This window comes from Lacerta agilis, chromosome 6 (assembly GCF_009819535.1).
Source record: "Lacerta agilis isolate rLacAgi1 chromosome 6, rLacAgi1.pri, whole genome shotgun sequence".
Classification (NCBI taxonomy): Eukaryota; Metazoa; Chordata; class Lepidosauria; order Squamata; family Lacertidae; genus Lacerta; species Lacerta agilis.
Window position 1 is genome coordinate 39,069,110 of NC_046317.1, and position 10,847 is coordinate 39,079,956.

Genomic DNA, 10,847 nt, shown 5'->3' on the forward strand with positions numbered 1-10,847 from the left:
CCTCAATGTAAACTCGCAGTTCTTAAAAGCCACTGCAGAATGCAATTCTTCAGAGCAGGGTGGGGATCCTGTCCCCCCCCCCCCAAGATGTTATCTGGCTAAAACCCCATCACTGAAAATGCTGGCTGGGGCTGATGGAAGGGCCACAGGTTACTCGCATTTCAAAGTACATATGAAGACTGAGCAGATAATGGTAGAGCATTATGTGCAAAAGAGGTGATTTGATGCTGGAGAATGGCAGACAGAGCAAGCTTCAGTTTACAAACTAACTACATTTGGTCACCAGTTTCTTTTAAGCATACTAGCCAGTCCCTGTGATGAAACCCACAAAGGTTTGTGCCATACACTCTTGGGAACAGAATATCACAAAGACCTGGTCTCTTGCCAGCTGAAATTACCTTCCAGGCTGCTTAAAGGTAATTTCCTTTCCCGTTCCTCTTCAACTCTCTGAACTGCAAACCACCCTTTGCATCAAATGAGAACTTGACGTTGGAGGGATATCCTGAAACACTCTCTGATAGTACTGAACAATTATGAAGTTAATGTATTCACTAATACTCAAATAAACAGAAGTGATTCCCTCCATTATTTCATAATATAGTTATGCCTACCCCCACCGCTGCACCCCTTCTGCAAAAGGCCTTTGAATCACTTTTTGTAGCTTTGCACAAGCACGCTAGGTGACAGCACACCACTTTGCACTTGTGTCCGCGTTTCAGGCTTGTGCTTTAAAGCGAATACGAGAGCTCGCACAGTCCTGCGGTAGGGCGCGCTAATGAGACGGGATGAGAGATGAAAAGCTTCTCGCTCAATATTTTCCACCAGCGGGTGACCAATCTGAAAACAGAAAGTAAGAAATGAGATCCTTACATTTAATAAGGAGACTAACTGTTTGAAATTGGAGGCTGGTTTCTTAATCAGCTCAAATTCAAGGAAATCCACTTCACATCACAAGTAAAACAGGAAGAGCAATTTAATTTCACTCCAGCAATTAAAGAACAAGGCAGTGCGGTCAGTCGCTTTTTTTGCCAGCCCAACAGGAAACTAATCTGCAGCCAACCTGGGGTATCAGGTTCAAGTGCAATTACGAACAGGGTAATACTGCCTCCGATAACATTCAGTGATACAAGACACTTTTGATAGCGTTTCAAACTCAACTCCAAAACCAAAACCTGGATGTTCTAAATACTTGGCAGGGCCGACTGGCAGGGCTGTAAAGGGAAATGCAGACTCTGTGAGCAAGTGTAAGGAGGTGTAATTAAGAAAACAGAAAGGGATTTGCTAAATGTTAATTATGAAGTTATTGCTTCAACATGTGCCAAGCTATGTAATTTGGCACAGCTGAGACATCTAAATAAATTATATAGAAATAAATGAAAAGCAACTATTGCCTACCAAGAAAGGGTTTATTTCTCTTTTGGCCATTAGTGCCGAGGAATTCTGTATTTGGGGAGAATCCAGAATGTTCAATTGTTACTATCTTCAGGCTTATTTTCACCTCTGCTGTGGTATAACCACTTCCCACTCTTTCTGGAATCTTATATCTAAATTTTAGTACTCCACTGAAATCACTGACCCTCCTCTATACTGATCTTTGCAAGGTTGTGGATCCAAAACACACTGTCCAAAGCTCACTGCTCCAATTATTTTGAATAGCTTCTAATTCTAACTCTTGCTTCTCATATTTTGCTCACAGCTCACCTCTGGTGGTTCATGAAAATGCATATGGCACTTCTTTGTGTTAGTAACAGTGGCTCTTGTGGGGAAGATTCAAATAACAGGACGGAGAGTTTTGATTATACTGGTGAATACACAGAACGGGACCTTCTCAGCGGTGGCTTCCCCATTCTTGCAATTAGATTCCAAGTGAGATAAGGCAAGCTCCATCGCTTGTTAACTTTAAATTGGCCTTTAATACTTACTTTTAAAAACATGGCCTCTGGAGGCCATTTTTGTTTTACTGTATGTGGAATGTTGGCTAGTGTACATCACATCTTACTGGATATTTAAGTGCTTAATGATTTTATTTTTGGATTTGCATTGCATACAGTTGTGGTCTAAAAGTCTAATAACTACATTTACTAGCCCTTGGGTTCCAATTAGAAAAGAATGGCATTGGCTGCCAATTAGCTTCCGGGCTAAGTGTGAGGTGCTGGTTCTAGTGTACAAAGTCCTATACTGCTTGGGATCAGGATACAATAGTCTCAACCAATTTATATATTCTACTGATCATTACGTTCTTCAGGAAAAGGCCTGTTCCCATACTACATAGGAATCAGGCCTTTAATGTGGCAGCTCCTACTTATTGGATTGGAATCCCTCCCCGCCCCTACAGCCCGGCAATTAAATACTGGACAGGCTCCATCTCCATTGTTTTATTATTTATTTAATAAATTAAAGTAACGATCTTATGCTTTGCCTGGGATCATAATGGCTCAATCCAACACTGATGGGGGATTGCCAGAAGGGGTTCAACAGAAGAAGATACTCTATGTTTTTTAAAACTTTTACCACCCTGGCCTTTGAAGTTCAGCATGAGTGGGGATGTCACATTCCCTCACCCCCTCCAAAAAAAAAATTAGGCTCCTTTGCCCAAAAGCCAACTTGCTAGTAGGCAGAAGCAAGTTCAGCAAGTATCTTATTCCCTAACACTCGTGGTGTCAAAATTAGATGTTTATGGCAATTAGACTGGAATTCACCCAATTCATAACTGGAAAATACTGCGAATAGTTTGCATTATATATGAATCTTATATTAGATAAGCATTTCCCATGAAGAACAGTCAAGATGCTATCTGGCACACATAGTTTCCCCATTTGTACATTGCAGCAAAAGGCAATTTACCCGCCCTTCAGCAGCAAATAAATTTCAGAGTGTCTTACACTCAAACAAAAATAATAAAATATTATATAATAATGATTAAAACTGAAACAATTGGTTAGCAGATGGATGCTATAAAGACAACTTGTTTCACAATTAGGCAGACGTAGGCAGTCACCAAGAGCAGTAGGGAGATAGTAGGGGGTCGCTATTATTTCAACTGTCTGCTTTCTATTTCACTGAGGGGTTGCTAGCTTGTTGTTTTTTCCTCCTACTCTTGCTTTGCATTAGTTAAAAAAGATTCCCATTCAGCAGCCATCTTAACATCTGCACAAATACAAGCTGAAGAAGAGTGACACCAGTGACCAGCCAGATGCTACAAGAGTAACACATGGAAAAAGAAGGTAGAGGCGGCATTATCAATCAGGTGCGGGGAAGCTCTGGCTCTCCAGATGCTGCTGAACTACAACTCCCATCATCCTTGGCCATGCTTGCTAGAGCTGGTGCGAAATTTAGTTCAGCAACATCTGGCAGGCAAAAGGCTCTTTGTACCCAATATATATGTTTGCACAAGGTGGAAATAAAAGAGCCCTGAACATGCAGACCCAGCCTTTTGGCAAAAGTGGAGAAGCACATATATGAATAGTAATGAACCAGGACGCAATCCCAATTAAAACTGGCTTCTGGCTACTGACTGCTCCAGATCAGCAGAATCAAGCATGTATCTGAAGAGTTACATACATGGCAGAGTTGAAGCTGAGCACTCCAGCTTCAGGACCCAACATTAGCTCCTTAGCAGAAACGGTGCATGATTTTCTGACCAGAGTTGACAAGGACTGTAAACACTGCTTCTAAATTTTGCATGGCAATTCCTGAGGGCCTTGACGTGCCATTTAAAGGATAATTAATGAATACATTAAAAGGATAATTATTATGGAGTTTAATATAGCAGGCAAACTGATCATTAACGCTTACAGAGAATTCTTGTTGTGTTCATTACTTAAGAATACCACAGGGATCTGATATTTACCACCACTTTGTACACTATTGACCCTCTCTGTAGGTTCTCACAATAAACTTTGATTTACAAACACTTAATTACGGATATAAAGTTTGCCTGAAATACAGAGCATCCAAAGGGCTTTAGCACAGATTTAGTGCATTAAAATATCAGATGATCTCCAATGTTGCACAAGCAGGCTTTTGCTCACACTATAGGACTTTGCTTTCCCCTCCGCCGCCCCCCATGCAGCTCCTTGAGGACCTCCAAAATTTGCTCCAGAGTCCCAATCCATGGGAACTGAAGAGGGAGGAGGAGGCGATGGAGAAGCCAGTTCTGCTGCTGTGCTAATACCATGCGGTATTGTCAATTGAGAATAACAATCCATTTCCATACTTCCCTTTCTTTGAATTATTAGGATGATATGTACATGCTGGCTATGCAAAAGCAAATGGTTTTTTTCTACTCCTCCTACCCATCAGTTAAGAGTCCACGGTCATGTACAGTCCATGACTCTGCTCAACTTTAAAATTATAGTAAGAGGTCTTTTCCTAGTTACACCCCTTACCTTCTGCAGTTAGGCAGGTAACAACTAAGGAGGGAGCTTTCTCAGTTGTACTGCTCATACACAGAATGTCCTTCTCAGGTGCCAAATCTGAAGTCTTTTCCAGCACCAAGTAAAGAGCTTTTCATTTGCCCAGGTCTTTCTGCATGCCACGGAACCAAGTTCTAACTGAAAATGTTTTCTGATTCTGCTGCTTCTATCATTCTGCACACTTTTCTCATTTCTGCTGATTTTATATTGTGTCTTATTTTATTTGATATTGTTCATAGGACCTTTGAGAGCTACTCTCAAGCTTTGCGAATTTGGGAAGGATGTCAATAGTTTAAATAATTTATTGTTGTTGCAGATCCTGTACACAAGCTTTTTTCTATACTCTCCTCATTACAAAGAATATATTTTGGGGGGAAAGGACAGTGAAAATTCCTAACGATAGGTTTCAATCTTAGGATCAGATGGTACTTTTGCAGCCACCTACAGAAAGGTTTTCTCATTCTACAAGGCCAAAAGGTGGATTTCCATGTAATTTCTCACAATGCTCCAAAAACTTTCCCCCCCTGATTTATTTAACTATTGCTTTCTTCCCTCCCCGCTGATTGAAGAGGTGAAGACAGATGGAACATTTTTAGAGCACTAGGGATGGGTTGGAAACACACCCATTTCATTCAATATAAAATCTACATTAGTTTCTAGTTCTAGGAAAAAAGATCCTGCTCTATAAATTGAGGATGTCTCAGTTTCATTTGAGAAAAAGCCAGCTATAGATAGTGCTGACTGGATATCGCCTATGATGCTAATCAGCACGCATAATCCCTGGCGCAGCTTTGAAACTTAAATAAATTCAGGGGGAAAACATATAAGTGAACACACTTACGTATAGGGCTTAAAACCTTTTTTAAAAAATCAGATAGTCTTGCTGGAACATGACATTCTACACAATTCTATGCAGCAGAATTCCTGCATCCGCAAGGGGTTGGACTAGATGACCTTTGGAGTGCTTTCCATCACCATGATTCTCTGAGAAGAGCAAGAAATTTGCTGCATAGACTCATGGAGAGAATAATAACGTCTCCTCATATTTCAGCAGACTGCCTGCCTTTAATACCCAGCCATTTGATGACTGAAGGACACTGTTCTTGACAACCCTGAAATCACTGGATGAGATTATGTTTTAACTGTTTCAGAATATTTTTTGTTTTGTTTTGCTGTTGCAACTTGGGCTCCTTTGGGAGGAAGAGGCAAGGTGTAAATAAAATAAAATAACAATGTAAGATAATGTTACATAAATAATAGTTAAATCACTATAGGCAAGGTTATTACATTGTTCCCCTTATTTTTAAAAAAGTAAGTTGCAAATCATTCAGTTTGTTATTGTGTGTACAACATGCAAATTATAAATATAGACTCATATCCACTATAAAATGCAACTAGAACTTAAACCTTATGCCTCTCATCACTAAGATCAGCACTTTTCCATTTTGAATTCCTGGCATCTGCTCTAAATCCATAACATAACCACCCCAACTTTGCAAAGAAAAATGCTTCTCATTCAAAGCCATTTTCAGAAAACGAGTAATAATAACACAGTACCTCCAGCTCTAGAGCTTCAGCAAGTAGCTTCTGTGCATTCTGCCTAAGTTTCTCTGTCCTGGGATTACTCCTCACTTCTATTGAGGGTCTATTTGAATGGTCTTTGAAGAATGTTCGCCACTCAGTATACACTTCTTTGGCAAGAGCGGCCACATCCTGATCTGAATGCTTGCGCATCTTGTTCACTGTATGACCTTGCAGAAGATGAAAGCAACACAAAGTCTTAGTACACATTAATACATATTAGTACACAGCAGCATTGAATGAAACCTCTGAAAACTGAGGGCAAGCTTGGAAGCACCTGGAATCAGTAACATGGGTGAAAAAAGACTTGCCATGAGATGGACTGACATTTGGCAGCTTTGCCAGCAGTTTCCAGGTCAGTGTTATTTCCACCAAAGCCTGCTATAAGCCCAGAGATTTAGCACAGCAGTTATGACAGCTGGAACATCTGTATACATCTTCACTTCTCCATACGAGTCCTTGACTAATTCATTGTATTTAAATATATTTAAAGCTGCCTTGGTAACTTTGCTTACTGCCAGAGGTATAAAGACCAACTAAGACAGCTAACATAAGGTCAGCGAGGGCAGAGAGTGGGGAAAAGTCTTTAACATGGACACTTAAAATGCCAGTCAGGTTTAAGCTCTCTCTGTCTCTCTCTCACACACACACACATACATATATATATACAACATGCCAAGCATTTTTAAAATGAGCACAACTAATAGGTCTCAGTTTATTCAAATGAACCACATTACATATTTCCAATGGGGAAAAAAGTTACCTATTTTTGTTGAAAGTAAAACTTCCTTGGAGGGTATTTTCTTCCTTAATTCCATTAAGGCTTCAATTAGATTCTCCTTAGACTGTACTGAAAGCTCTAGCATAGATTTCCATCTTTTTATATCTTCTATAACCACAACTCTCTGCAAAGAACAATCAACATTAGGAGACAGAAAGAGGCACACAGAACTTATTGTAGATAAATGTACTGTATTCTGTGTCAGCTAATATGATTGCTATTGACTTATGAATTATTAAATATGACAGGTAGGCTAAGTCGAGGAAACCTGGGTAATCCAAACAGACGAATACTTGTTTCACAGCAAGTCCCTGATGTGAAGCAAATGAGAGAAATCTAGAAAGCAAAATAAACTCATTAGACTGCCATCTTCAATCCACTTACTATTCTGAAATGAGTGTTTTAAGCAGGTTTTTTTTTAAACAAAACAAAACATCAAAACACCTCATAGTATTGTCAACTACCAGCTTTTATTTTTCATCTCATCCCAATGTAAGGTCATCCCTCCACTTATCAAGTATTTTTTTCAAGCCACAGCCCGTCATCCAAATTCTTCATTCCAAATCTCAGTAGGCCAAACACCTCAAGCAAATATAAACCACTCTCCTGACTTGGTCCACAAACATAGACAGCATCTTAAAAAGCAGAGACATCACCTTGCCAACAAAGGTCCGTATAGTTAAAGCTATAGTTTTCCCAGTAGTGATGTATGGAAGTGAGAGCTGGACCATAAAGAAGGCTGATCACCGAAGAATTGATGATTTTGAATTATGGTGCTGAAGGAGACTCTTGAGAGTCCCATGGACTGCAAGAAGATCAAACCTATCCATTCTTAAGGAAATCAGCCCTGAGTGTTCACTCGAAGGACAGATCCTGAAGCTGAGGCTCCAATACTTTGGCCACCTCATGAGAAGAGAAGACTCCCTGGAAAAGACCCTGATGTTGGGAAAGATTGAGGGCACAAGGAGAAGGTGACGACAGAGGATGAGATGGTTGGACAGTGTTCTTGAAGCTACCAACATGAGTCTGACCAAACTGTGGGAACCAGTGGAAGACAGGAGTGCCTGGCATGCTCTGGTCCATGGGGTCACGAAGAGTTGGACACGACTAAACAACAAGAAGCTAACTTTTTACTTCACCGATGCAGCACTTTTTGTTGTCAGCCTTTAGATAGATAGATAGATAGATAGATAGATAGATAGATAGATAGATACTTTATTGTCACTGTATATAGTACAACAAAATTGAATGCCATCCCACATTTACAGCCACATATACGCATTTATACATTTACAGCCACAGACACACACATACCATCCATCACAACTACCCAAGATCATATCATTTTGTTACAGCATTTAAAATAGTTATAGCTCTTGGATAAAAACTGTTTTTTAGTCAATTCGTTCTTGATTTAATTGTTCTACATCTCTTGTCCGAAGGCAACCGTGCAAACAGACTATATCCAGGATGAGTTGAATCCTGTAAAATGTTGTTTGCTTTTTTGAGACAATGGGAGCTATATAGTTCGTCCAAAGATGGGAGAGGATGATCTTTCAGGCTGTGGTTATGACCTTCTGGAGCATTTTCCTATCAGTGACTGTGCAACTGGCAAACCAAGCACAGATACATGGACTTCTTGTAGTTTCTTCACCGCTTTGGACCCACTCCTTCTACCAGAGGAGGGGAACCTGTGGTCATCTAGTGCCTGTTGGAACCTTAACTCGCATCAGCCCCAGACAGCCTGGCCAATAATCAAGAGATGATAGACACTGTAGTCCAGCTCGTCAAAGTAAAGTGCATCATCAAAACAGTTTCACTGAAGCTTTTGAACAACTGCATTAGGACCTCTTTAGCAGGAATGGTTTGTAAACTGCATGCACAGTGTCAGATCCATCCCCACAGCACCCTCAAGCCTCTCCTGAAGGTGGTGGGTGGGGGACCCTGCTGAATGTGGTGAGTTAAGGCATATAAGGCTAAAGGGAAAGGGGGGGAAATGGGCAGGGAAGACATCTTGCACCCAACCACTTCTCTGGATCCAACCCATACTATAAAGATGCGTTTCTGACTACTTTAGGGAACCTTAATAGTTCACTGTGCAACATGTTAATGATTTTGTTCCAACAACTGTGAAGGGGAAAACCACACACACCCAAACCCAAGTATTTATTGCCCTATAGGATTTTGTACCTATCTCTCAAAATGACTTCTGCTTTGCTATTTTTTATTTATTTTATATACTGCCCTTCATCTGAAGATCACAAGGTGGTTCACAACATCAAGAAACAAAAAGAGAACACAAAATACATAATAAAATGAAAACAAACCAATAACCCTCCTCCTTTGCTTGGCTAAGTTTCGCCTTCCCTATTTGTATGCTCAGAAACACTGTCAAGCTATCTGAAACAAAAGGACAACCATAACATATTACAGTAGACATTTAATGAAATTAGAATAATTTTGGGATATCCAGTATCTTACCTTCAGAGATTCTATAGTAGCTTGCTTGTAAATCTTTTCTCCGGGATCTTTCTCCTTAGGGTGTCCTTCAGTTCTGGGTTTTCGTATAACAAACTTATCCATAATACAGTCCTTAAAGAGACAGTAGCCATTGAATGGAGCAAAAAGACAATTCTGCTTCAAAGGCCGGGTGTGTGGGTGTGTGTGGGCGCACACTGTACAATTATCTTCTTCAGTAGAACATCTGAGATTGATACAGATCTTGCAGCTATAACTAACACAGCACAGTGCCCATTAATCTGAAGAAAATTATGATAGCAGGAAAGGAGTGGGAGAGAAAAGAGACTTTCATGCTCTATAACTGGCAGCTTGGAATAAAAACACAGCATCTGAGTTAATCATGTGTAACAACAGAAGACAGAGAAGAAAATTGGGTATCAGACTACAAGCATTCACACCTCTCAGAAGCAACAATGGTTTGATGGAGACCAGGAGTTAATATCCTTCAAAGAAAGGACTGTTTGGAGTCATGCCCTGTTTTGGATGTTCTTCCTCAACTACAGATTTGAGAGGGTCTCCTATTAGCACCCAGGGTAAGAGGGAGACCAGTTAGCTACTATTCCTCCCTATATTGCAGGCTGACCAGACAATACAGAAAGGATGAAGAACATTCACAATGCAGGCTTGATGATCAAAGATCACAAGACAGATAAACCAGTAGGAGAACACTTCAATCTCCCAGGACATTCTATAAAAGATCTCAAAGTAGCTGTCTTAATTCAAAGAAAATTCAGAAATAGACTGGAAAGAGAAGTGGCTGAATTGCAACTAATCACCAAACTTAAAACCATGGAGAAACCTGGTCTGAACAAAGACATTGGATTCTTATCTCATTATACATGACAAAGCTATCTTTAGCCATCTCACCCCTTGCCTTTCCCTGCAAGACCAATTGCAGTCGTTAAGAGTCGTCAACAGGTTTTCCACACCTATCAGCTGATCACCCATTCCCACCACCCTTCTGAGTAAAACCCCTCCCCACTCCCTCACTATATTTAAGGGTCTGGTGACTTCCGTTTCAGTGTATCTGAAGAAGTGTGCATGCACACGAAAGCAAACTTAGTTGGTCTCTAAGGTGCTAGTGGAAAGAATTTTTTATTTTATTTTGTTTTGACTATGGCAGACCAACACGGCTACCCACCTGTAACTTGATGATCAAAGTGAGCTATTGGGAACAAGTTAAAAGGCAGGCAATGCTGTGAAACCCTGAGAAACATTATGTCCGAGAAGGATGGGCAGAGTTTGGGGGAGAAACCACTGTCTGAAGCGCCTAAGCTCAGGGCAAGCCTCTTACATAGAGGGAATGGCGGGGGTAGACTCACCTGAGAAGGAGCTGCTCTGGCCCAAGATGCTTCCCGGCTGCCTATTAGTTTCCGGTACTGCGGCTCTCATCCAGCTTTCAGCCTCCCTGAACTACATTTCCCAGCAGGTCTTGCGGCGCGATCTGCCTTCGCTGTCACGATGTCTCCTCTTCCAATCACTCGCCACTAAGTCATTCATGGAGGCAACTTTTTTTTTAAGGGTGATGGCTACTCAGAAGTACGTCCTAT

General features: G+C 40.7%; 1 protein-coding gene across 2 annotated transcripts; it reads right to left on the reverse strand.

Annotated features, from left to right (window-relative positions):
• Nucleotides 1-256: 256 nt before the first annotated feature.
• Nucleotides 257-10,705, reverse strand: TCEANC2 (transcription elongation factor A N-terminal and central domain containing 2). 2 transcript variants are annotated; one of them, XM_033152068.1, is made up of 5 exons: nt 10,620-10,705; nt 9,259-9,369; nt 6,760-6,901; nt 5,973-6,166; nt 257-837 (listed from the first exon to the last, which is right to left on the reverse strand). In XM_033152068.1, exons 2-5 carry the CDS (start codon nt 9,358-9,360, stop codon nt 649-651), a joined length of 627 nt encoding a protein of 208 aa, XP_033007959.1. In that variant the 5' UTR covers nt 9,361-9,369; nt 10,620-10,705; the 3' UTR covers nt 257-648. The 2 variants fall into 2 exon arrangements, with proteins under 2 accessions (XP_033007959.1, XP_033007960.1); XM_033152069.1 differs by lacking the exon at nt 10,620-10,705 and adding an exon at nt 9,696-9,773.
• Nucleotides 10,706-10,847: the final 142 nt, after the last annotated feature.